Raw genomic sequence first — 27137 nt, 5'->3', positions numbered from 1 at the left:
ATTTTAGCAGTTAATGTTTACATATAATGTAGAATTTAAAATTTTCTTTTTTATACTTGTATAATGTCCTGAAGAGTTTATATATTATATTTTATTTCTTTTTTTTTTGGTATTTTTCTGAAGTTGGAAACGGGGAGGCAGTCAGACAGACTCCCACATGCGCCCAACCGGGATCTACCCGGCATACCCACCAGGGGGTGATGCTCTGCCCATCTGGGGCATCGCTCCATTCTAGCGCCTGAGGCAGAGGCCACAGAGCCATCCTCAGCGCCTGGGCCATCTTTGCTCCAATGGAGCCTTGGCTGTGGGAGGGGAAGAGAGAGACAGAGAAGAAGGAGAGGGGGAGGGGTGGAGAAGCAGATGGGCGCTTCTCCTGTGTGCCCTGGCCGGGAATCGAACCAGGGACTCCTGCACGCCAGGCCAATGCCCTACCACTGAGCCAATAGGCCAGGGCCTCATGGATTTATTTTTTAAATCTAATGTGTTAACGTGCATTACTGTCTTAATTCCTGCTTAGACTCAGGTCATGCCAATGTAGTCATGGAACCTACCGGTACTATCTTTGAATTCTCTGAATACTTTCTTCTAATAACATATCTGTGGAAAATAGGTTTGACTTAAAAATGTCTTTTTGAATAAAATTTCTTTAAATCTTTTACAGAGCCTTTTCTCTAATTTATACTGTGATTAAAATCTGGCAAACTTTTACAGAGCCCAATGATTGATAATTGTGACTAAAATTACTTGAGTGGCTGTTTCCCTGTAACTCCTTAGAAAGTTTTATTTTCCCTTTCAATAGAGTAGAAGCTTGCTTCCAGTTGCAGTTATTTCCTGTCATTGGGGTGTAGGGACAGATTGGTGGGAAGAGACATTTTAAAGTATGTTTTGCCTTGTCAGTTTAGGTGTTGAGTCTGTACTGTATGTAATGCTTTGCTAAAAAGGGACACGCAACAGAAAAGTCAGTGCAATGTAGTTGATGTCACTCCCCTAGAAATTGATAGAAGTATTGGCAGTGTGACTAAGGTAAGCCTTGCTAAAATGTTTGGGAGGAGAAGTCCCTAGGACTGATTTTAGAGGGATTATATTTCGTGGAATGACATTTGACTTATTTTTCTTAAAAAGGTTTATTATACTTCTTGACTCTGTATGTAAAGACTTCTGTGCTAAATATAAATAACACATGGCTATTACAGTTTACTTTTTAAATCTCTTGGCTTTTAGCTTTGGGGCAGGATCTAGTTATGGCCAATTAAGCAATTCGAGCCCATTATGGATTCTCAATTCTTGGTGCTTTAATGAGGGCCTTTCTACCATCGTGAGAAGTAGGGACTGAAGGCGTTTGCTGGGAAGATGAGATAATTGAGAGCTCTATGAAATTGTCCTGTAGTCACTGCCTTGTCTTCCATTGTGTTGCTCACTGTGCTTTGTGATGAACTGAGGTCGTGCCTTCCTGTCGTAAGTACAGAAAACGTAGACATCTAGTCTTCCCTCTGCTAGGGTCTTAATATTTTTAACTGAGGAACTCACTAGAAAGAGGGGAACAGACACAGGAGGAGGTACTGCCTCTTTTTCTTGCTGTCAATGGAAAAGAACAGAGCTTTAAAAAGACCTAAGCTTACGCTCACACCAGTGTGTGAAGGAAGTGGCCCAGCAGGTGCTGGGGCGAGGGTGGACTGGTAACTGTACAGATGGTGCTTGCACAGCCATGTGGAAAATTATGTGCTTGACCCCTACCCCAAACCATTTATAAAATTCATTCCTGGTACAGCAATCAAAATTTTGAAAGCAAAGTATTACCTAATATGTCTTAATTTAATGATGATCATAATACTAAGAAGACCATTTTATATGTAACTTCTCCATGTAACTCCATTTAAATAATATTTAACTATGAATTATCTGGGGAGGGTTTTTTCTTTTCCTTTAAAAAGAAAAAGTACCTGATCTGTGGTGGCACAGTGGATAAAGCGTTGACCTGAAACGCTGAGGTTGCCGGTTCAAAACCCTGGGCTTGCCTGGTCAATGCATTATGGGAGTTGATGCTTCCTGCTCCTTCCCCTTCTCTCTCTCTCTCTTTCTCTCTCTCTCCTATCTCCTCTTAAGTGAATTAAAAGAAAAAGCATATTCTTAAAGAACTTCTATAAAATAATTGGCTCATTAGCTTGAACAAAGACAAGTTATCAGGACATTGAGGAGTTTAAGTTTCAGCCTCCTAGTACAGGGGCCTGTGTTTTCTAGGAGATAAGAAATTTGGCTGAAAGAGCTTTTCTGCTTCTCTGCCTAATGAAGGCTGACATTAGTTACCAGTAATTGCATATGTGAGATATCCCAGGGTAAGAGAAATGAACCCGTTTTCATGACCAAAGAACCTAGTCATACCAAAAGAGCAGAAGTTGCAATGGCTGTCTTAAATATCACCAGGCCCTTAGCAATACAAGTTTGTCACTGGGAAGGTTTGGATCACAGTAAAAGCAGGATTCAGACTTAATTTTCTCTGCTACCATGAAAAATTCCAAATGTTTAATGTTAAAACATTAACATACATGAATTCGATATTCAGATTTGTTTTATATAGTCAGTTGTTTGTATTTAATGTTATTTAGTATGATTTTCTGTTTTTTGATATCTTAGTTGGTTGAGGGACTACCCATGAGCAAGAGTTCTGGGACCACTCAAGCACATGGATATGTGAATACTCCAAGATCCCAAAGTCCTGTGCTAAGGAATGTAACTACAGTAATTTTAGTTTGTAAAATTAAGAGAAATGATTACTCATCCCTGCTACTGCAAATCTCAATTATGTATACATATAACTGGTACTGTTAAACAATATAATTTCTAATTCTTATGCATTTTACAGGAAGGATCTCTGTAAGCAAAAATTGAGTTAAAGTCAAATTTGTGTATTTTTATTTTGGAATATTTGTACTTTATAATCCTTCAATGTGTTACTAGTTTTGTTATATGTTGTCTTCCATTCCTACATTACTTTACACTTAGCCAAAAGGCAGAGAAGTGATATACTTAAATTTCTTTAGCTGTGAGTTCAAAAAAGATGGTTTTATATCATAATTACAGATGGGTTCTTTATTTTATATTATAATATGTTATTTTTAATACTATAGTCACACGTGATTAATTCTGTACTTTAGGTACTGGTAAATTATTATTAGTTCAATTTTAAGGTGCCAGAAGTTTAAAATAGACCTGGTGCTATTTACTGCTGCCCTGTGGTAGGAGCAGGGTCTAGTAGAGCCTAGGCCAACGACTTGGGTGTAAGGAATCTTTCCTTCCAAGGTGGAGTGCTTGTGTCTGACTAGTATGGTTGAGAACACCTCAGAAATATTTACTACTCACTGATTACTTGGTAAATGGGCCTGAATATATATCAGTAAGAAAAGTATTTTGAAGGAAACTTTTTGTAATCAGCATGGGTGAATGGTTATAATATTTAAATATTTATGGATAAATTTATGTCTGTGTTTGCTTAAAATGATTTGTTGGTTAGTGAAAGGGGATGTAGGCAGGGGTTTTAGATGAAATAAGAATAATTTTGAATGGATGATTGTTGCAGTGGAGATGGGTACATGGGGTTCTTTTGTTTTATTTTCTCTAATGTGTGTTTGAGATTTTTTTTTTAAATAAAAAAGCTTAAAAAGTTGGATGGGAGACCTTCATATTGGTGATGTTCCCTTTCTCAATGTGGGGTTCTTTGAGAGCATTAGCGCTAATGCCCTAAGGGCCTAGGCATCCAGTGTGAAGAAAGAAGAAACTTCTCTTCAGTGCATCTAGAATGGTCTTAATTATGTACTGCTCTTGGGAGACTGGAGAAAGTAAGTAGGTTTTTTTTTTCTTTATGTTTTGTGGTTCCTGGTGAGGAATGTTGGCCACGAAAGGCTGAAAGAGGGTATAGAACTATATGATTGATTCAGCATTGTACTGTTTTGTAATTTGATGTTTCTTTGCTTTTTAAATAGAAGCTTCGAACTTCAGTTTTTGAATATGGTCAAAATACTGTGTTAACTGTTAACATGTTAACCTTACCCTAAACTGAAAATGTGGCTTTTTTTTTCTAGGTATGGTCTGAAAATACAGCCGGTAGAGAGAATGCATCTAGCTGTAGTTGCCTGTGGCGAAAGACTGGAAGAAACTATAACCATGTTGAAGTCAGCGATCATTTTCAGCATCAAACCTCTTCAGTTCCATATTTTTGCTGAAGATCAACTACATAATAGTTTTAAAGGCATAGTGAGTATTTGAGAATTAAGTCTGTACAGTTGAATGTTTAATGGTGTACTATAGTAGAATGTTTTATTCCTTCACTGAACACAAATATTATTCTGTAACTCTTTCCTTCTAGAATGGGGAGTTGTTCTGCTCCCAATTCCATCCAGGAGTCCAAATCTCGGGTGTAAGAGGAGGGTTTGTTTTTGAAAAGGAGTAGGCTACTTAAAGTTCTTTGCCAATCATGGAGGTTTTAATTTACTGACTGTAGTTCTAGGATTTTTGCCTGAGAAGTCCTATGATTTAATTTTGTTCTTATCCTTGGCTTGAAAGTGCCTCAGAGTGTGCATAAAGGTTTTAATTCTGTTTTGAGGAGAGGAAACTCTTGATTGATAATATGGAGGGAAGTGGCTTCTTGCTCTGAAAAGAAATTTATTTTGATTTTTATATGAGTTATAATCAATTTGGCTATAATGGCAGAAAACCTAAAATAACAGTAGCTTAAATAAGAGAAATTTATTTCTCTCTTGCATAAGAGCAGGTGGTCTGCAGTATATGGTAGCTCCCCTCCTTCTTGGACTCTCTGGCTTCTCTCATGGCTGAGCCTTTACTCAAGGCTTCTACCGAATGGTCCAAGATGGCTGCTGAAGCTCCACCGGTCACATTTATAATCTAGCCAACATGAGGGATGAAGTAGTAAAGAGGGTACTCCCCTCCTTCCCTGTAAAGACACTTTCCAGAAGTTGCACATAGCTTTCCTGCAAGTATCTCTTTGGCCTGAACTTGTAATGTGACCATATATAGCTGTCTGTGAGTATTGAAAATATATTCTTTACTTGGGGAAGCTGTATAATCTCCTTGACAAAAAAACTATTACTGTGCAAGAAGAAAACATAGATATAGGAGGGAGAACAAATAAGAAAGAGAAAATTCCCCTGAAATCTTACTACCTGGTGTTCTAAGGTGGTGATAAAGATGATGATAATGATTATCTTCCCCTTCCCCCAGCTACACTACACTAAGCTTTCAGACTGATTTGGATTTTTATGCTTGGTCTGTGTAAAAAGAAATGTATTTTTTTAAGTTAGTTTTACATATTGAGTGAAAAATACTACTTGTAATCTCAAGTCTTTTAGTTTTCTGCCAAAGTCTTTAGTTGCAAGAGGTATAAAGCTTTACTTAATGTTTTAAAATTTCTAGTATCTCTCTCTCTCTCTCTCTCTCAATATATATATATTTTCTTTTATAAATAAGAGGAGGGGAGATAGATAGACTCCCACATGTGTCCCTACCAGGATCTACCAGGCAACCCCATCTGGGGCCATGCTTGCAACTGAAGCTATTTTTAGCACCTGAGGTAGAGGCCACAGAGTCATCCTCGGTTCCAGGGCCATTTGTTTGAACCAATCAAGCCTTGGCTGCAGGAGGGGAAGAGAGAGAGAGAGAGAGAAAAGCGGGAGGAGGAGGGGTGGAAAAGCAGATGGTTGCTTCTGTGTGCCCTGACCGAGAATTGAACCCAGGACATCTGCAAGCTAAGACGATACGCTGCCACTGAGCCATTCCGCCAGGGCTAGTATCTATATTTTTAATAAGAGCTTTTGTGATATTGATCTCTTTATCTGGATTGTTTTCTAAAATATTAACTGAGTGCTCTCTCTCTCTCTCTGTGTCTTTTTCTTGCTAAAAAAAATTATATATATATGTGTTAGCTGAGGAATTAATCTTAACAGTTCAGAGAATAGCAATAGATTGCTACCAAATGTGGAAACCTTTGAAAATGTAATAAAAAAGTAAAACAAATTTATTGTTTCACATTTGCAGTCTCATTGTAGTGTTCAGATCTGGCTGCTTGTATAATACATACTGTAATTTAAACTTTTTCTTTAATTATCATAGCTCAGAGAATGTTTGGTTTTGCTTTTGATGAAAGGTATCAAATAGTTTGTGGAACATGTTTTTACTGCAGCAAAGAAGACTAAATATTAGAATGTTAAAGAAACTAACTAAAATTTCATTTTGAAGTTGGTATTAAGAGGATTGATATAGGTTGTTCAGGTAAAGTGCTAGTATTTTAAACTAAAAGAGACATCAGAGTAGTGTTGGAAGTAAAGATATTCCTTTAAACTATGTTGGAAGACGTTGCTTTAACAAAATTATTTGAACACAGGCATCAAAAAGAACATCTTCAGCCTGTTACAGAAACTACTTAGTCCCCTGCTCCTGCCCCAATAAATTGTGAACACTCTTTAGGAAATTTTAATCAACAATTTTGTTGAAGCATCATGATAAGTAATACTTAAACTGAATTTGAAACAATTCAGTGTCTTAAAATGCATTCAGAATACTGAAGAGTAAACATGTTTTTTATATATTTTCAGGTCTGTTTTGCTTTTTGTACTGAATTTTTAGAAGGCATTGGATATGTATTTATCAGAATATTTTATCAGGAATATTTATGCATAGTAAAAGCACATAAATAGACATATTTTCTAATCAGTTTCACATTGGTCTGACTTTGAATGTAAACATTTTCTATCTATCATACATACAATATTATGGTAATAAAATTAGTGCTTAGTTTTTCTTAGTTTAATTTGTTTAGGGATTGAGAAAATTTATATATAAAAATTGAGAGAGATAACTTGCAAAGCTCTTAACTTTCTGATTTTGTGATTTTCTTTTTTCAAATTTTCTTTTTTTTTATTTTTATTTTTTAAATTAAATTTAATGCAGTGACATTGATAAATCAGGGTACATATGTTGAGAGAAAACATTTCCAGATTATTTTGACATTTGATTATGCTGTATACCCCTTATTGTGCCTCAGTTCTTTGTGGTAGTCTTTCTAGCATATTATTCTGATTTTAAGATTTTTAATGAAAAAAAAATGTTGAGATAAGACTGACTTTGTCTTAACTGTGTTCAACATAAAATGTATAATATCTTAATTTTTAGCTTTTTAAAAAAATCTTGGTGTATATTTTTATAGAGAAAATTGAAAGTGAAACAAGTCTAAACTGAGTTCTTATTTTTTTAATATTTTTTAGCTCAACAGCTGGTCATTTCTACAAACATTTAATTACTCATTATACCCAATAACTTTTCCAAGTGAGAATGCAGTGGAGTGGAAAAAGCTCTTTAAACCATGTGCTTCCCAGAGATTGTTCTTGCCAGTAAGTTTTTCCTCCAGTGTTTGTTCCTTTTTGTTGTTCTCTTGCTTTCACACACGAGTTAATGAGTTACCTTTCAGTCAGTAAGTAAACACACATATGTATGATTTTCCCTTTGAATATAAGGGGAAAAAATACTTTCTCATAGAACAAATAAAAGCTACAATAAAAACCTCGATTAAAATGAAAAATGTAAGTAATTTCTATTGAAATACTATGTCTTACATTTTAATTTATTCAATGCTATAAACTGATATAGCCTTTAGAAGAAATAGAGGTTGTTAGATTTTAATGGAGCTAAGTCTGCTGCCAGCAGAAATGTAGTGGTAGTATCACATTCAGGTTGCAGACTTCATTTATAATTGGGAAATGAAGTAGATTGCATCATTAAGGAACCATGTTTGTTTTATACCAAGCCAGTTTACCTTTTCTAACTGATATGTTAACACAAAAATACTAAGGCATGTGAACTCAAAGGAACTGGGAACCATTTATTCAGTGGCTTTGGTGGTCTTCTCTGGCAACAAACCCTGCTTTTTATTATTTTTTAATTTAAAAATGTTTAGAAGCAAGGTTATTGCTTTCATTTGAATTGGTTTCACCCACAGTTTTAAAGTTCACAGTAAATTAGAACCATTGTAATATTTAAAATAGTTTTGGCCATAGAAATACTGAATTTAAGAAGCTCTCAAGTTTCTGGAAAGTATATTATGGGAAGAAATTTCAGTTACTGGTTATTATTAGGTGGATTAAGGCAATTCTTAGCATATTAAGAATATAGTTCACTGTTTTGGAGTTCATCCCTTTCCATTAATTGCTGCATTAGTGATGTTTTATCTCTTGTAGATCAATCCTGCTGTCCTCATTGTCTTTCCTCTTCGTCTGTAAGAAGATTCTTGGTTCTGGTTGATACCTTGTCACTCTCCCACTCCTTCAAGGGCCGTTGATCCTCAAGAGCAGCTGGTTCTATGCTGCTTCTGCCTCATCATACAGTCATTGATGCTTCCTCTGATACCATTTCTATTTCCAATATTCTACTGAAAATTCTCTTCTGGAATGCCAGTAATAGTCTCTTAAATGTTAGTGTCGATTCTATTCTCAGTCCTCAGACCATTGAAATTTGGCCCCGCTGCGCACATTTTACCCATATTCTTAGACCAGGTCTCCCCTGCTTTCAGACATTGGTTTCTGTTTATCCTCTACTACTCCTGACTGTATTTTACCTTTCTATTTCTCTGCCTCACATTAAAAGAAGAAAGAATATAGTTTACTGAATCCATGGCGTAAGATTTAAAGTTGTTATAATTTTGTTAACCGAGTCTGCTTGGCCAGTGTCTTTGTTGCTGTGCATAAAAAACTTGGATCCTAAGATCTTTCTCACTTTCCACTTTCATTGTAAGAAGTGCACAATTAAGGGATTAAGATAGGAAAAAAGGCCTGAGAATTTTTAGATTATGTAGGTTTTATATGTTAAAATTTTTTTATGTTACGTTCATTTAACTAATAATTTGAGTGCCTTTTTTTTGGCCAAGTATCTGAAATAGAGTGCTAGGTATATAGGAATGAATGGAAAGGTAGGTTTATTGTCTGATGTGAGAGACAGATACTAAACAAACAATATGACATTAAACACAAATGTTAATTTTAAAAAAGTGTTGAAAGAAGCATGAGGTTACCGCCATTTATATTCCATTCTGTATTATTGACAAGTTAGTTAAAAAAAATTTTTTTTAATTTTCTTTAAGTGAGAGGAGGAGAGATAGACTCCTGCATGCACCCTGACTGGGATTCACCTGGCAGTAGTCCCCCCTCACCCCCTTCCCGGTCTAGAGCAATGCTCAGATTAACTGAGCTGTCCTCAGTTCCTGAGGCTGACGCTTGGACCAACTGAACCACTGGCTGTGAGAGGGGAAAAGAGAGAGAAGGGAAAGGGGTGGGGTAGAGAAGCAGATGGTCGCTTCTCATGTGTGCCCTAACTGGGAATCGAACCCAAGATGTCCACATACTGGGCCGATGCTCTATCCACTGAACCAACCAGCCAGGGCCTTAAGTTTTAAATTACAGTCAACATACTAGTTTCAGGTGTACAACCCCCTGATTAGTCATTTATGTAACTTATAAAATGATCACCCTGATAAATCTAGTACCCTATCCAGCACCATATATAGTTGTTACAGCATTACTGACCATTCCATATGTGTACTCTACATCCCTGTGACTGTTCTGTAACTACCAATTTGTACTTCTAAATCTCTTCACCTTTTTCACCCATTTTCCAACCCTTCTCCCATCTGGCAACTATCAAAATGTTATCTGTTTCTGTTCTGCTTATTTATTTTACTTTTTTAGATTTCATATATACATGAAATCATCTGGCATTTGTATTTCTCTGTCTGACTTATTTCACTGAGTATAATACCCTCTAGGTTTATCCATGTTCTTGCAGATGGCAAGATTTTATTCTTTTTTTATTGCTGAATCATATTCAATTGTATATATGCACCATTTCTTTATCCATTTATCAATTGATGAACCTTTACAAGTTTTGTAGGGGTTTTTTTGGCACATGAGACTGAGAAAGAGGGACAGATAGACAGGAAGAGAGAGAGAGATGAGAAGCATCAACTTGTTATGGCACTTTAGTTGTTCATTGATTGCCTTCTCATTTGTGCCTTGACTGGGGGACTCCAGCTGAGCCAGTGATCCCTTGCTCAAGCCAGCGACCTTTGGGCTCAAGCTCATGCTCAAGCCGGCAACCTCGGTGTTTCAAACCTGGGTCCTCAGCATCCCAGGTCAATGCTCTATCCACTGTGCCACTGCCTGGTCAGGCAAGGACCTTTACAAGTTTAATTTTTTATGTTGTGATATAAAAGTTGCCAGATTATTTAATGATATCATCAATTGGTTAAATTCCTAAATGGAATTTGAAATACTAAAAATACGTGAAGCTTGTCAAATTGTCCTCATATTTCTCTGTTACTTCTGCATCATTTAAATCAGATTTAAGTAAATTGATGCTTACTTTTTCTAAGTGATAAAACTTTTTTTTTAACTGAGTTTCTGTTCCTTTAAAATGGATGGATGAAAAGAACTAATATAAGTGCTGCCAACTTCTTTCCCCAAAAGGAACCATAGAAAAATACTTGTGTAGTTAGTTATTATTTAACCTTATGTCTGAGCTCCAGCTGTCAGTGGCTTCAGCAGTGAAGTTGGAGCTTTATGCATTGTCTCTTTAGCCTGCAACAATATAGTAATCTGTAGATGCACATTGTATCATCGTGCAGAAGCAGAATGTTGATCTAAAAACAATCACCCTCATTCTCTTCCCACCAAAACAGAACGGCAGACATACAGACACATACACGCATACTCTTTTAATTGGGGGCTTTGAACAGTGAACCATGTCTATTCAGGCACTGTAGTCAACCATCAGATTTTTTTTTCAGCCTAATAGTAAACCCACTGGTGAGGGGAATTGGGTGACTTCAGACTCCTAGCTGCTCATTAAGGTAATTGCTTAATTTTAGCTATAGGAAAAGGAGAATGAAGATCAAGTTCTTACTATATTTTTTATTTAAAAAAATTTTTTTTCCCATTCATTAGAGAGAGGGAGAGAAGCATCAACTCATTCCATTTAGTTGTACACTCATTGGTTGTTTCTCATATGTGCCCTGACTGGCTGTCAAACCCGTGACCTTGGTGTGCCAGGGCAATGCTTTATCCACTGAGCCACCCACGGCCTCTTAACTAAAAAGGTTTAGGTTAACCTAATTATTGAGTCCTACTTAATGTACTGGGATAGGCAATAAATTTAAAATTGCAAGAGTCAGATTATAAAGTTTATGGTTAAAACAAAAACTAAAGTAACAGCGTAGCTGATCTGTCTTCTACGATAAGTCTTGCCTTTACTTTTGCTAAGTGCGTGCACATTTTGTTTGGTTTGTTAGGGTACAGTAAGCACAGAAGTAAGGGCATGGACTTGAGCTACATGGTCTGGGATTCAATTTTGGCTCTGCTAGTTTACCAGTTGAGACCAAAGTGATGTAAAGGTGCCCACCATTGGTGTTACAGGCCAAGGGAACAAGTTCAGAAGATCTTCATTTGTATTGGCTTATTTCTGTATCTCAAGAAATTACGATTTGAGATAGAAATTCACCTACGTTAATTTTTTCTTAAATTCAGATTTTCTCTCTAATCTCTGAAGATACTGCTTTTATTTTTTCTTATTGCTAGAGTTTTTGTTCTGGTTTGTTTTTATAGCTTTTCTCCTCTGAAAGTTAATTTAAAAATTAGCATAGTATCTCTATATATACTGTTGTAAAAAATGACAAATTGAGGGAAAATTACTTTAAAATGTTAATTCGCTAATCTCTTAGATATTTATAATTAATGCTTTATTTATATTTTATGTTAAATTGATAGAATTATTTAATGATTCAAATATATCTCCTTATAGCTAATCCTGAAAGAAGTTGACTCACTATTGTATGTCGACACTGATATCCTTTTTTTGCGGCCCGTTGATGACATTTGGTCTTTACTAGAGAAATTTAATTCCACACAAATTGCTGCAATGGCACCAGAACATGAAGAGCCTCGAATAGGATGGTATAATCGCTTTGCCAGACACCCATACTATGGAAAAACTGGAGTAAACTCTGGTGTTATGTTGATGAACATGACTAGAATGAGAAGGAAGTATTTTAAGGTAAGTCACTAATGCAAGTAGTTGGTTAACATTTATTTTCCCTCCAAATTGTTTGGTGTATGATTTAATTTTGCTTTATTAAAAACTAGATTGAATTATTCAGAATTTTTCCATTTATCTAAAATAATTGAAGAAATGTGTGTTCTTACTATTCTGTTGATTAGAGCTTTATAGTGCTCAAACCAGATGGCATTACAGTGAAGTAAGATAATGTGCTATAGCGAGCACCAGCTTCTTAGATTGTTATTCAGGCAGAAGTTGTGATTTCGTGGTTGTGCCACCATAGAATACTTGAATCTTTTCTAGACTATGCTACATCTTGGGAAAACACAGACTTGTGGTTCAGAATTTAAGACTGGAGCTTGCTGGCTTGGTTCAAACTGTAGGACCTTGTGTAAGTTCTGAACATCTGTGGGGTTTAGTTTTCTCATTTGTGAAATGAGGATGATAAGATAACTGTACCTATGTCATAGGCTTTTTTGAGGATGAAATTAGCTAAAATAGTGGCTAACGCATAGTAGATGTACATATAGAGCATACTACATAGTAAGCACTTAAATGTTAGCTAAAAAACAGTGACTTTTGAAACACCTATCCATCTAGACTTACTGTTTATCCCTTTGCATCTAGTTAGGACTGAAGTAAACATTAAGAGGTGTTATGTCCTGCCTGACCAGGCGGTGGCACAGTGGATAGAGCATTGGACTGGGATGCTGAGGACCCAGGTTCGAAACCCCGAAGTCGCCAGCTTGAGCGTGGGCTCATCTGGTTTTAGCAAAAGCTCACCAGCTTGGACCCAAGGTCGCTGGCTCGAGCCAGGATTACTCGGTCTGCTGAAGGCCCACAGTCAAGGCACATATGAGAAAGCAATCAGTGAACAACTAAGCCCACTAAGGTATCACAATGTGCAATGAGAAACTGATAATTGATGCTTCTCATCTCTCCGTTCCTGTCTGTCCCTATCTGACTCTCTCTCTGTCTCTGTAAAAAAAAGAAAAAAAGAGGTATTATGTCCTATATGATTTGAGTATATATATATGTATATATACATATATTTTGTCAGATATTTTTCTTGTGGTTTCTAAATTTGTCATTTATTACTCCTTTCTGCGTGTCTGACTTAAATCTGTTCAGTTCTAACCTGATGTATTATAGTTATATATATTAAAAATAGTAAAAATTCTACTTTTTTGTTCTTATCTACTCTTATCTTCTATAGATCTAATAAATCTGTTTTCTTTTTTTAATAAAGTTTTTTCATTTTCTGAACCTTTCTAAAATCCTTGATTTCATTTTACTTTTATTTCCCACAATTGAATACATTCTTTAATGCAAATTATTGGTGTAGCTTGTGTTCTTGCTTAACAGTGAACATCTTTTTTCAGTTACTCAATTTGTCGATCTATCTTGAGTTTTAAAATTTCACGTACCATAAATTTTACTAAGATGTGAAACTATGAGTTTTCTTCCTTTCCTATGCACAGTAATATTATACCAGAAGATGGTGCTGTAAGATTATCTGCTGAGGAATAATATGACTTCTCAGTAACCCTTTATTTGAAATTCACAGAATTATAAGAACTTTAGTGTTGCAAAGAACCTTAGAGATAACTTAGTGTCGCACCATTGTTTGATTTTTAAAAAATTTCAAAATACAGCTCTATAGTGCAAATCTATGATTATTTCTAACTGAATTCTTTTTTTTTTTTTTTTTTTTTTTTTTTTTTTCTTTTTCATTCTTCTGAAGCTGGAAACGGGGAGAGACAGTCAGACAGACTCCCGCATGCGCCCGACCGGGATCCACCCGGCACGCCCACCATGGGGCGACGCTCTGCCCACCAGGGGGCGATGCTCTGCCCATCCTGGGCGTCGCCATATTGCGACCAGAGCCACTCTAGCGCCTGGGGCAGAGGCCACAGAGCCATCCCCAGCGCCCGGGCCATCTTTGCTCCAATGGAGCCTTGGCTGCGGGAGGGGAAGAGAGAGACAGAGAGGAAAGTGCGGCGGAGGGGTGGAGAAGCAAATGGGCGCTTCTCCTGTGTGCCCTGGCCGGGAATCGAACCCGGGTCCTCCGCACGCTAGGCCGATGCTCTACCACTGAGCCAACCGGCCAGGGCCTCTAACTGAATTCTTTACTTATTTAAATGCCACTCAAATACTTTAACAGTTTCTCCCCTTCCCCTTTTCTTTTTGTCTGTGGTGTGTTTTAAACCAGCCAGAGATGTAGATACGGAAGTTGAAATAATTTCTAAACTTTCAAACTTTAGCTTTCTTCTGTGCATTAATGACTTAATGGAGAAAAAAAAAAAGAGAGGTATGATTGTACATTAATTCAGTAGGAATTATTTGCTTCATACCTACTATCTCTATGTTCCAGATAGCTCTATTCTTCATTAGTGGGAACAGTGCAAATTTGCTTTGTTTTCAAATATTACATTTACGGTTGCTTAGATGCTTCTACAAAATTTATTGAGTTTTTAATTCCTCTTTCATAAGCTTTCCTTGTTTTCCTGTTTGCTTTTCAGGCTATATCTGTAGCAAGCATTGCCTTGTTTTTTCCTAATTTTACAATTTTTGGCACAGATCTTATATTTTAGAAGTCTAGTGATATAACTGAACTGCTTGTAATAACTTTCCAGATTGTTTCTTATGGAGCTGTGAATGCTGCCCCATAGTCTTACCTCATGAAAAGCTGTAAGACTGCCCATTTAGGATAATGGCCATGTTTTAAATTTTTATTGCTTTGCTGTCTCCCTGACTGTACCATTTATGGCTGTTCAGTTCTAACCTGATGTATTATAGTTATATATATTAAAAATAGTAAAATTCTACTTTTTTTGTTCTTCATCATAATGATTGATAGTGCTGTAACAATGGGTTAAGCTATTACTTTATACTTTGTGTATTGTACATGCAGTATTGAATTCTTATTAGGATAGTTCTTAGCATTTTTCTATTTATTAGAGAAAAAACAAAGAACATAAGGTCGAGGCACATATGAGAAAGCGATCAATGAACAACTAAGAAGCTGCAATGAAGAATTGATGCTTCTTATCTCTCTCTTTTCCTATCTCTTTATATCAGTTCCTCTCTCTGTCTCTGTCAAAAAAAGAGAAAGTTTTAGAAACCAGGCTGTTAGTTAATTACTGAAAACATTGGAAAAGAGAACAACTACTATGGAGTAGACACGGTTGTTTTTCATATTTGAAATACGCATGTGACGGAGTACTTGTTTTGGGTTATATATGCTATATCTCATAAGAACAGAATATCAAAGGACATCTTACCAAAAGGGATAGAACTTTTCAGAGATTAATAGACTAACCTTTGGGAATTGATGAGTTTCAGTTTCTAGCATTGTTGGAATATGGTATGAATAGCCACCTGTCAATTTTATATTTATAAGGTAGACTGATAATGAACCTATGTATTTTCAAAATCATATACAATTCTAAAAATGAAACTAGTTGATCTTAATATAATGTGCATTTTGGTAGTAGGTTTGCTAAAACTGGGAAATTAGAACTTTATATGGGGGTAGGTTTGCAGTTCATATGGAAAGTAATATAATTGATAAATCATAATACAAGAATATAAACTGTGTTTCACATGCTCACAACTATAAACCTACTTTTGCCAACCTGTGTTTTTTTAAATTACAAAACTAAATCATGCTTATAAAAATGTAAATAATTCATTGTATGTAGAGTCAAAAAACAAGTTCGAGGAGCATTTGAAATCTTGCTCCCTGGCATATGTCCTCGGTTTGGCTCAAAAAAACTCGTCAATATTATCCCCCCCCCCCCAAAAAAAAACAACCAAGTTTCCCCTTTAAACACCGCTTTCATTTCTTTGCTCAAATGACATAAATTTTGATATGTATCATATTCTTCAGACCCTTTTAAAAATGTAATTTGAAACTGATAACACATGTACATTAGCACTTATTTATAGGGTCCTTTTATATATCTTTACCTTTTTTTTTACTTAGTAAATATATAATTGACTGATTTGTACACATCATCTATCCCATTGTTAATGTGTGTGGAGTATGTAGAGAATGGATGACTTGGTTTTGTTGTTTGTGTGTACTAGTGTGAACATGAAGTCAAATGGCTGGAAGATGTGTCATATATTTCCATTTGTATTATTCTGACTGCCACTAGTGTAGATAAAAATCATTTTGTACAATTTGTAGCCACTTCCTTTTCCTCATTTGTAAATGGCTGTTTGTCCATATATCCTTGGACCTTTTCTCTAGTTGAGTGTTTTCTGATTTTATTGATTTGAACTCCTTTTGTATATAATGCCTTGATATTAAAGTCATTTCTCATTGTTTTTTCATTTGCTGTATTGGATATTCTAGGTTATATCATCAGCAAATAACATTAGTGTTGTTGCTTCTTGTCCAGTGTTTTTCTAGTGGGATTTTTATTTTTACGTAGTTATAAAGTATTTTTCCCCCCTTTAAATTTTCCCCCCATGACTACACTGGACCTTGTAATATATCTTTCATTGCTAATTCTTTGAATAGATATATTTATGTATATATACAGGGTGTGGCAAAAGTAGGTTTATAGGTATGAGTATACAAAACAATTTATTCTTGTCTTCTTGAATTATTTTCCATATGAACAACTGTAAACATCCTTTTGCCCCACCCTGCATTTGTTTTTGTATTTGTGTGTGTAAATCTGTATCTCTCTGTCTACTATATTTACATAGATTGAACCCACTAGAGATTTGAACATGGCATGGTACAGTGGGTCCACCAGTCTTGATATTGAATGTGTTGCTGGTCTTTGTCCTTGTGCAATTCATGTTTTTCTTTTTAGATCCTAAGAACATTTTGCTAACCTGCTCAGTAATTTATTTCAGAGACATCCTTTCAATAAAATAATTTCTTACTCTTTCCTTAAAATTAGTTTCAGTCATTTTCCAGACTCTTTTGGGAGGGACTTTTGATTATTTTATAATTACTGTGATTACTGCATTCTGACAAACTTCACATAAAGGCAATACAGTGTATAGAAGATCATATTTAGTTTAAATATGTATATATTATTTCAGGAATTCTAGGTTTTTTTCTCTTCTTTAAAGATAGGTTGTTTTTAACCTTACTGAGTTTATTGCGTTCCTAGAATAACTTTTACAATGATGTTTTTCAAACTTTGGAGAAGGATCTGTTTTGTCAATTTACCATCTGTCATGAGCCAATATTTTTTTAAAATTATGTAAATAAGTTACTAGAAAAATATTGGATTAAATAGACAAGATTATTATGTTAAGTACCCATAAAAGTTTCTAAATCTTACTCTTAATTTCTGTACTTGGTCTTATAAAAGGCATAAAAAAAAGGTCACTGATTGGTATTCTGCAAGCTGTACTTTGAGGAATACTGGTTTAAGTGTGGAGAGTTTAAGAGATTCATAGAGGTATGAGAAGCTTACTACTCAACTCTGTCCCTTCATCCGGATTCATATAATCCAGAGCACCCTTTCAATTCTGTTTCCTTACGCATTTGACTTTGTGTTTTAAATTAATGAGCTATGAGGCTGAAAAGGCAACTACTGAAATTCAGTACCCGTTTTATTTTTTCTGAGAGAGGCAGGGAGAGAGGGACAGGAACATCAAGTTGCTCCTGTATGTGTCCTGACTGGGGAATCAAACTGGCAACCTCCATGCTCCAGGACGACACTCCAGAGCTATCTGGCCAGGGTTCACTTTCCATTGAATTTTAGAGAGACAGAGAAGAAGAAAGAGAGGTGGGAGGAGGAAGGGAAGCATTTGTTGTTCCACTGAGTCGTGCATCTCCTGGCTGCTTCCCATATGTGCCCCGACTGGGGATTGAACCTGCAACCTTGTTGTTTTGGGACAACACTCTTAACCGATTGAGTCAACTTGTCAGCGAAGTTGCTATTTTTGATATCAATTTTGAATGCTGTCTTTAAAATGCCAATTGTAAGAGATTAGCAATCAGTCTAAGAATAATGGTGATCATGGGAATAATAGTGATAGCTAAGTGGGTATGTACCCTGTGTCAGGTACTGTTTCAAGTTCTTTTTTTTTTTTTTTTTTAACAGAGACAGAGTCAGAAAGAGGGATAGACAGACAGAAACAGAGAGAGATGAGAAGCATCAGTCATCAGTTTTTCATTGCAACACCTTAGTTGTTCATTGATTGCTTTCTCATATGTGCCTTGACCGTGGGCCTTCAGCAGACCGAGTAAACCCTTGCTCGAGCCAGCGACCTTGGGTCCACGTTGGTGAGCTTTTGCTCAAACCAGATGAGCCCGCGCTCAAACTGGTGGCCTCGGGGTCTCGAACCTGGGTCTTTCGCCTCCCAGTCCAATGCTCTATCCACTGCGCCACCGCCTGGTCAGGCTCAAGTTCTTTTTAAATATATAGTGACAATTATATATTTGTTATATGTATATAGTTGTTACTATATATTAATCCTTAAGAACTCTATGACATAGACATAGGCACTCTGTCTAGGCATATGACATAGGTACTAAAATGCTCTGTATTTTAAGATGAGATCGCAGCCATAGGGCCTAAACTATTGCATACTTCCTTTTTCCATTTATTTCCCAACTTTATTAATATTATCACTTCTACATGCAGCTTCAGGTAACTTCTTTTGTTATCTTACCCACTCCAGCTGGGCAGCCTTACTCGCATTTAGGTTTACATTAGAGCCACTTGATTTTATAACAAGAGAAATTTGTATTTCTTCTTGTTGCTCTGGAGTGATTGCTAAGGGGAAAATGGGGAACTGTCATTATGCTACCATCTTGATCCTGGGAGCCTGAGGATCTTTCTAATGTGTTTACCAACAGAACGATATGACTGCTGTTCGACTACAATGGGGAGATATACTTATGCCACTGCTCAGAAAGTACAAACTGAATATCACATGGGGTGATCAAGATCTTTTGAATATCATATTTTTTCATAATCCAGGTAATCATTTAATTTCTTTATTTCTTTGCATTTGTAAAATATTGTAGATAATGTTTAGTCAAAATGAAGAAAGCATTTATTTGATTTTGGCTTACATTAAAGACAGAATAAAACTTTCCTTGAGTATTGATTTAGTAGGAAAAGACAAATGCCAAAAGTATTTTTTACTACTTTAAATTTTATTCTGTGAAAGCTGTATTTTTTTTTTTTTTTTTTCAGTGAGAGGAGGGGAGATAGTGAGACAGACTCCCATATGTGCCCTGGCTGGGATCCACCTGGCAACCCCATCTGGGGTCAGTGCTCCAATCAGCCGACCTGTTTTTAGTGCCTGCCAACTGAGCTACCCTCAGGGCCAGGGGTCAGTGCTCAAACCAGTTGAGCCACTGGCCACGGGAGTAGATGAGGGAAAGAAGGCGGGAAGATGGAGGGGGTGACAAGCTGACAAGCAGATATTCACTTCTCTTGTGTGCTCTGACCGGGGATTGAACCTGGAATGTCCATACGCTGAACCTGTGAGCTATCTACTGAGCCAACCAGCAAGGGCCAGAGCTGTATTTTTAAAGTTTTTGAAAACGTTAATTCTATGGAATTAGGGTTATTTGCTTCATTGTCTTGTCTTTCTTCACATAGAAAGCCTTTTTGTTTTTCCGTGTCAATGGAATTATCGACCAGATCATTGTATATATGGAAGCAATTGCCAAGAAGCAGAAGAAGGAGGAATCTTTATTCTTCATGGTAACAGAGGTGTTTATCATGATGATAAGCAACCAGCATTTAGAGCTATTTATGAAGCACTGAGAAATGTAAGCATTTATGTAGAAATAATTGCAAGCCTATAGAAAAACTGCAAGAATAATACAAAGAATTTCCATATTCTTTACTGTTGTATATGGGTATGTTGTCAACATTATACCCCATTTGCGTTATCATTGGTTCCCTTTCTATGTACATCCTTTTTTCTAAACCATTTTTCCCACATATACCTTTGGCACTCTCCCTTCCCTTTTTGCTCATTTATTGATCTCTACATTATTAGTTTGAAGTCAGTATGTATTTTTTCTGATGATTTATGCATTATTCTGTTTTGTTTATGTTGTTCAAAATTTGGCCATTTGGGAGATCCTTTCAGCTACCTCTTGTGCCCTTTGACATACTCCCGTCATTATTTTGAGTCCCTCATTTGTCATAACAAATTATTCCAATCTCTTCATGATATACATTTCCTACTGTAGCCCTGAAATGAGCTATTTATTTGTCAAAGGAACTCTGGTTCCTTTTGGTGGGCTCCGGATACTAGACATGCTTATTCCTACAAAGGCATTTTCACTTTTTAACCCTTTCAGTAACAGAGCTTGGAAATATAAATACACACTCATAATCACAATCATGCATCCACACATTGCCTTCACTGCCATTACCCCAAGGCCTTTCCTTGCCTTTGCAACTCTGTTTGTATACTGCTCACAAAAATTAGGGGATATTTCAAAATGAATATGAAGCAATAGAAAAAGAAGCATTTGATTTTTTTTATTATTAAATAAGAGCATCAGAAAAGCAAATAACAAGTCAAAGAAAGTTGATTATGCAAATGAGATGCAAAACCAAATTTTGTTTCATTGGTGAAAATGCACTATTCAAAAGGCTTAAAGTCCTGGAGTATCTGCATGTTCCTGATCCCCTGGTTATTGTGAGCAGTGTATTTTACCTCCTTTTACAGTTAGTATCTTGGCTCCTAATATAAGGCATTTGCTTAATATTATAGTACATCTGAAATAATTTGTTTTTTTGTTTTGTTTTTGTGACAGAGAGAGAGAGAGAGGGACAAATAGGGACAGACAGACAGGGAGAGAAATGAGAAGCGTCAATTCTTCATTGCAACACTTTAGTTGTTCATTGATTGCTTTCTCATGTGTGTCTTGATTTGGGGGCTACAGCAGAAGCGAGTGACCCCTTGCTCAAGCCAGCGACCTTGGGCTCAAGTTGGTGATCCTTGCTCAAACCAGATGAGCCTGCGCTCAAGCTGGCAACCTCGGGATTTCAAACCTGGGTCCTCTGCATCCCAATCTGATGCTCTATTCACTGTGCCACCACCTGGATGGGCACATCTGAAATAATTTGAAAAATGCTTTATTCATACCATTATCTTTGCTCCTCTTTTCACAAAAAACCAACCTCTTAAGAAGAGTTCAGGATTGTTTCCAGTTTTTTATTTTCTCCATTGCCCCCGATGAGACTGTGCACTCCATATTGTGTTTCGAAGTTACTTGGATTAGTTCTTTTATCTTCCCTTTGAGTGAGGTTTTTATTCATTTCAGATACCATTGGGTTTATTTGTTTCAGTATGTTTCTAGTTTTAAGTTTTTCTCTTCTATCTTTGTTGATTTAACTTTAATTTGATGTATGGAATATTATTTAAAACGTCAGACTGTGTAAGGGTTTACTCAAAACTATCACTCCTTCCCCGTCTCCATCATCCCAACCGCTGCACTCCATAAGTTACCAATTTTGTTTTCTGCTTTGTCTTTTTTATATACATGTATGCTTTACAGTTTCTCTTTTCTTAAAAGGTAGCTTACTGTTTATATATTTTTTTCATTTTGCTTTTTTAACTTAAAATATTTTGGAAATGCATGCATTTCATATAGATCTTTTTCATTCCTTTTTAAAAAATAGCTGAATGATACTTTGTTCTGTATATGTGCCAAAGTTTATTCATCTCATCTCTTGTGTTTGAATATTTTGTTAGTTTTCCAACATTTTGAATAATCATAATGCAGCATTGTATCATATAACCATGCCATATGTGTACTTGTATTATTGGGAGATGGAACTTCAGGGTAAATTTCTTGAAGTGGGGTTATTGGATTGAAGATACTGCCTATTTCCCCTGCAAAGGGCTTATTTGCATTCCTGCCCACAGTTTTTCAGGAGGCCTGTTCCCCCGCCCCCCTTCCCTTTCAATGGAATGTATTAAGTGGTGCAGCCATTCACTATGAAGGTGTTTTGATCTGGTCTTATCTCCTCCCTGACAATTGTTTTAATTTTTTTTTTTTTAAAGATTTCATTTATTTATATTACAGAGAAGGGGTAAGGGGATAGAGTTAGAATTATCAGCTTATAGTTGCTTCATGTTAGTTGTTCACTGGTTGATTTTCATATGAGCCTTGAGTGGGCAAGCCCTGGGTTTTGAACTGGCAACCTCAGTATTCCAGTTTGATGCTTTATCCACTGTGCCACCACAGGCCAGGCTGCAAGTTCATTGTTTACTAGGGATATTAGTCCTTTATCTGTGATTTAGTATACCCATCACCCAAAGTCAAATTGTTCTCTGTCACCTTCAATCTGATTTTCTTTATGCCCTACCCCTCTCCCCACCCCCTCCCTCTCCTCCCTTCCCCTCCCCCTGGTAACCTCTACACTCTTGTCCATGTCCATGAGTCTCAATTTTGTGTCCCACCTATGTATGGAATTATACAGTTCTTAGTTTTTTTCTGATTTACTTATTTCACTCCATATAATGTTATCAAGGTCCTTCCATGTTGTCGTAAATGATCCTATGTCATCATTTCTTATGGCTGAGTAGTATTCCATAGTATGTAATATATGTACCACATCTTTATCCAGTCATCTATTGAAGGGCTTTTTGGTTGTTTCCATGTCTTGGCCACTGTGAACAATGCTGCAATGAACATGGGGCTACATGTATCTTTACGTATCAGTGTTTTTGAGTTTTGGGGGTATATACACAGTCTAGAAATTGCTGGGTCATATGATAGTTCTATTCTTAAATTTTTGAGGAACCACCATACTTTCTTCCATAATAATTGTACTACTAGACACTCCGACCAACAGTGAATGAGGGTTCCTTTTTCTCCACAGCCTCTCCAACATTTGCTATTACCTGTTTTGTTGATAATAGCTAATCTAACAGGGGTGAGGTGGTAACTCATTGTAGTTTTGATTTGCATTTCTCTAAACAGGGGTCTCCAAACTTTTTACACAGGGGGCCAGTTCACTGTCCCTCAGACCAGTGGAGGGCTGCCAAATACAGTGGTCCTCTCACTGACCACCAATGAAAGAGGTGCCCCTTCCAGAAGTGCAGGGGGGGCTGGATAAATGGCCTCAGGGGGCCGCAGTTTGGGGACGCCTGCAATAGCTAGTGAAAATGAGCATCTTTTCATGTATCTGTTGGCCACTTGATTTGTGTTTCTTCCTGGGAGAAGTGTCTGTTCATGTCCTCTTCCCATTTTTTTATTGGATTGTTTGCTTGTTTGTTGTTGAGTTTTGTGAGTTCTTTGTATATTTTGGTCTTTGTATATTTTGAATATATTAGGCCCTTATCTGAGCTGTTGTTTGAAAATATCATCTCCTGTTTATTTGGCTGTTTGTTTTCTTGTCAGTTTCTTGTGCTTTGCAAAAGGTTCTTAGTCTGATGTAGTCCTATTCATTTATCTTTGCCTTTACTTCCTTTGCCTTTGGAGTTAAATTCATAAAATGTTTGTTATGCCCAAGGTCCATAAGTTTAGTACCTATGTTTTCTTCTATGTAATTTATTGTTTCAGGTCTTATATTTAGGTCTTTGATCCATTTTGAATTAATTTTAGTACAAGGGGACAAACTGTAGTTGAGTTTCATTTTTTTTGCATGTGGCTCTCTGGTTTTTCCAGCACCATTTATTGAAGAGGCTTTCTTTTCTCCATTGTGTGTTTTTGGCTCCTTTATCAAAGATGATTTGACCATATATATGTGGTTTTATTTCTGGGCTCTCTATTTTTTTCCATTGGTCTGAATGTCTGTTTTTCTGCCAACACCATGCTGTTTTGATTATTGTGGCTCTATAATATAATTTGAATTCAGGTATTGTAATGCCCCCAGCTTTGTTCTTTTTCCTTAGGATTACTTTGCTATTCGGGGTTTTTTATAGTTCCATATAAACCTGATGATTTTTTGTTCCATCTCTTTAAAAAATGACATTGGAATTTTGATGGCAATTGCATTAAATTTGTATGTTACTTTGGGTAATATGGTCATTTTTACTATATTTATTCTTCCTAACCAAGAACAAGGAATGTTTTTCCATTGTATGTTTTTTCATTTCCCTTAATGCTTTGTAGTTTTCATTATATAGGTCCTTTACATTCTTTGTTATGTTTATTCCTAGGTATTTTTTGTTGTTGTTGCAACCGTAAAAAGAATTATTTTTTTGAGTTCAACAATGTTTCATTGTTGACATATAGGAAGGCAATAATGTATATTAATTTTGTATCCTGCAACCTTACTGTATTGGTTTATTGTTTCTAATAGTCTTTTTGTGGAGTCTTTGGGGTTTTCGATGTACAGAATAATATCATGTGCAAAAAGTGAAACCTTTACTTCTTTCCCAGTATGAATCGGCCTTTTATTTCTTTCTCTTGACTGACTGACTGCTCTGGCTAGAACTTTCAGCACTACGTTGAATAAGAGTAGAGAGAGTGGCCAGCCTTGTCTTGTTCCTGATTTTAGAGGAAAAGTCTTCAGTTTTTGCTGTTTAGTATGATGTTAGCTGATGATTTGTCGTAAATGGCCTTTATTATGTTGAGATATTTTACTTGTATACCCATTTTGTTGAGTAGTTTTAAACATAAAATGATGTTGTATTTTATCGAATGCCTTTTCTGCATCTATTGATAAGATTATATGGTTTTTGTTCTTTGTTTGGTTGATATGGTGTATTATGTTAACTATTTTATGTATGGTGAACCATCTTTGTGATTCTGGGATGAATCCCACTTGATCATGATGAATTATTTTTTAATGTGTTATTATATTTGATTTGCTAGTATTTTGTTTAGGATTTTAACATCTGTATTCATTAGAGATATTGGTCCGTAGTTTTCTTTTTTCGTGTTGTCCTTGCCAGGTTTTGGTGTGAGGGTTATATTGGCCTCATAAAATGTGTTTGGAAGTGTTGCTGCTTCTTTTTTGGAAGGCTTTGAGTAGAATAGGAACCAAGTCTTCTTTGAATGTTTGATAGCATTCACTAGTATAGCCGTCTGACCCCGGACTTCTATTTTCGGGGAGGTGTTTGATAGTTGTTTCTATTTCCTCCCTGCTTATGGGTCTGTTTAGGCTTTCTGCTTCATCATGATTCAGTCTAGGAAGATTGTATTATTCTGAGAATTTATCCATTTCTTCTAGATTGTTAAATTTGGTGGCATATAGTTTTTCATAGTATTCTATGATAATTCTTTGTATCCATGATATCTGTGGTGATTTATCCTCTTTCATTTTGGATTTTGTTTATACGAGTCCTTTCTCTTTTTTCCTTAGTGAATCTTGCCAAGGGTTTGTCAATTTTGTTGATCTTTTCAAAGAACCAGCTCCTTGTTTTATTAATTTTTTTCTATAGTTTTTCTGTTCTCTGTTTCATTTATTTCTGCTCTGATTTTTATTATATTCTTTATTCTGCTGGTTTTGGGTTGTCTTTGTTCTTCTTTTTCTAGTTTCTTAAGATGTGATTTTAAGTTGTTTACTTGGGCTCTCTCGTTTGTTCATAGAAGCCTGTAGTGATATGAACTTCCCTCTTATTACTGCTTTTGCTGCATCTCAGAGATACTAATATGTTGTATTGTCATTTTCATTTGTCTATATGTATCTTTGATCTCTGCTTTTATTTCTTCTTTGACCCACTCATTTTTTAGAAGTATATTGTTTAGTTTCCACATTTTTTTGGGTTTGTTTACTTCTTTTTTGCAGTTGAATTCTAGTTTCAAAGCTTTATGGTCAGAGAATATGCTTGGTATAATTTTAATCTTTCTGAATTTGTTGATGGTAGTTTTGTGGCCCAACATATGATTAGTTCTTGAGAATATTCCATGTACATTGGAGAAAAATGTATACTCAGGTGTTTTGGGATGAAATGTCCTGTAGATGTTCTATCATATCCAGTTTTTCTAGTGTTTCATTTAAGGCCCTTATTTCTTTATTGATTTTCTGTTTGGATGAATGATCTAGGGCCGTCAGCAGTGTTTTGAGGTCTCCAAGTATGATTGTATTTTTGTTGGTTTTTATTTTTAGATCAGATAGTAGATGTGTTATATACTTTGGTGCTCCTTGGTTTGGTTCATATATATTAAGAAGTGTTATGTCTTCTTGATTTAATGTCCCCTTTATTGTAATGAAATTACCATCTTTGTCTCTGATTATCTTAGCTGCCTTGTAGTCAGCATTGTTAGATATAAGTATGGCTACACCTACTTTTCTTTGGATGTTATTTGCTTGGAGAATCGTTTTCCAACCTTTCACTTTGAATTTGTTTTTATCCTTGTAGCTTAGATGTGTTTCTTGGAGGCAGCATATAGTTGGTTTTTCTTTTTTGATCCACTTTGCTACTCTGCGCCTTTCTATTGGTGAGTTCAATCCATTTACATTTAATGTACAGTGGTACTTTGAGATACGAATTTAACTCGTTCTGTAACCGAGCTCATAAGTCAGTCTACTCGGAATACCCTGTTCTCCGTCTTACTTCCTTCAGAATGGATTATATATTCAGCCACCTCTTCACCCAGTCATACCTTTGTCTGGTGTGTGTATATTCAGGTGCTTCTGAGATTTTTTCTCTGTCTTTAGTTGTTGAATTTGTTGAAATTTCAAGGGGAATTATCGGGAGCACCCTCATGGCACCGTTTCTCTGATGTTACTCCAGCATTTCTTTTTAGAAGTCATAATTCAGAAGCCTTTTCCTAACTACACTCAGGTTATAGAAAAAATCACCTATGTAGTATTTTACTTAATTACATTTAATTCTTAGCTCAGTTTGTAATTTACACTTTTGTATTGGGTAAGGAATGGATCTAATTTGATCTTTTTCCAAATGGCAGTCTTGTTGTCCTTACACCATTTATTTAAAAGTCTATCTTTAACCCAAAGTTTGAGATAGTGACTTAATCATATAAAGTTGCATTTGTAATTTCTGATTTTCTGTTTTCTTTCATTGGTCTGTTCATTTTGCACTAATACCACACTAACTTACTTATAAGGGCTTTGTGCTGTGTTTTATTGTCTGGTAGGACTACAACAGCCTCTTCATAG

General features: G+C 36.0%; 1 protein-coding gene across 2 annotated transcripts in view; it reads left to right on the top strand.

Moving 5' to 3' along the window:
* Positions 1-27137, top strand: part of GXYLT1 (glucoside xylosyltransferase 1) — a 54613-nt gene that overhangs the window by 15362 nt on the left and 12114 nt on the right. For both annotated transcript variants that reach the window (XM_066368974.1, XM_066368973.1), the window contains 5 exons: positions 4077-4248; positions 7272-7397; positions 11851-12102; positions 18944-19067; positions 19698-19870. In XM_066368974.1, coding sequence (XP_066225071.1) covers positions 4077-4248; positions 7272-7397; positions 11851-12102; positions 18944-19067; positions 19698-19870 — 847 coding nt within the window. The remainder of the gene's footprint in view (positions 1-4076; positions 4249-7271; positions 7398-11850; positions 12103-18943; positions 19068-19697; positions 19871-27137) is intronic.

Source organism: Saccopteryx leptura, chromosome 2, assembly GCF_036850995.1.
Source record: "Saccopteryx leptura isolate mSacLep1 chromosome 2, mSacLep1_pri_phased_curated, whole genome shotgun sequence".
In the NCBI taxonomy this organism is placed as follows: Eukaryota; Metazoa; Chordata; class Mammalia; order Chiroptera; family Emballonuridae; genus Saccopteryx; species Saccopteryx leptura.
Note: the sequence above shows the minus strand (reverse complement) of the source record. Positions and strands in the feature narration are given on the sequence as shown.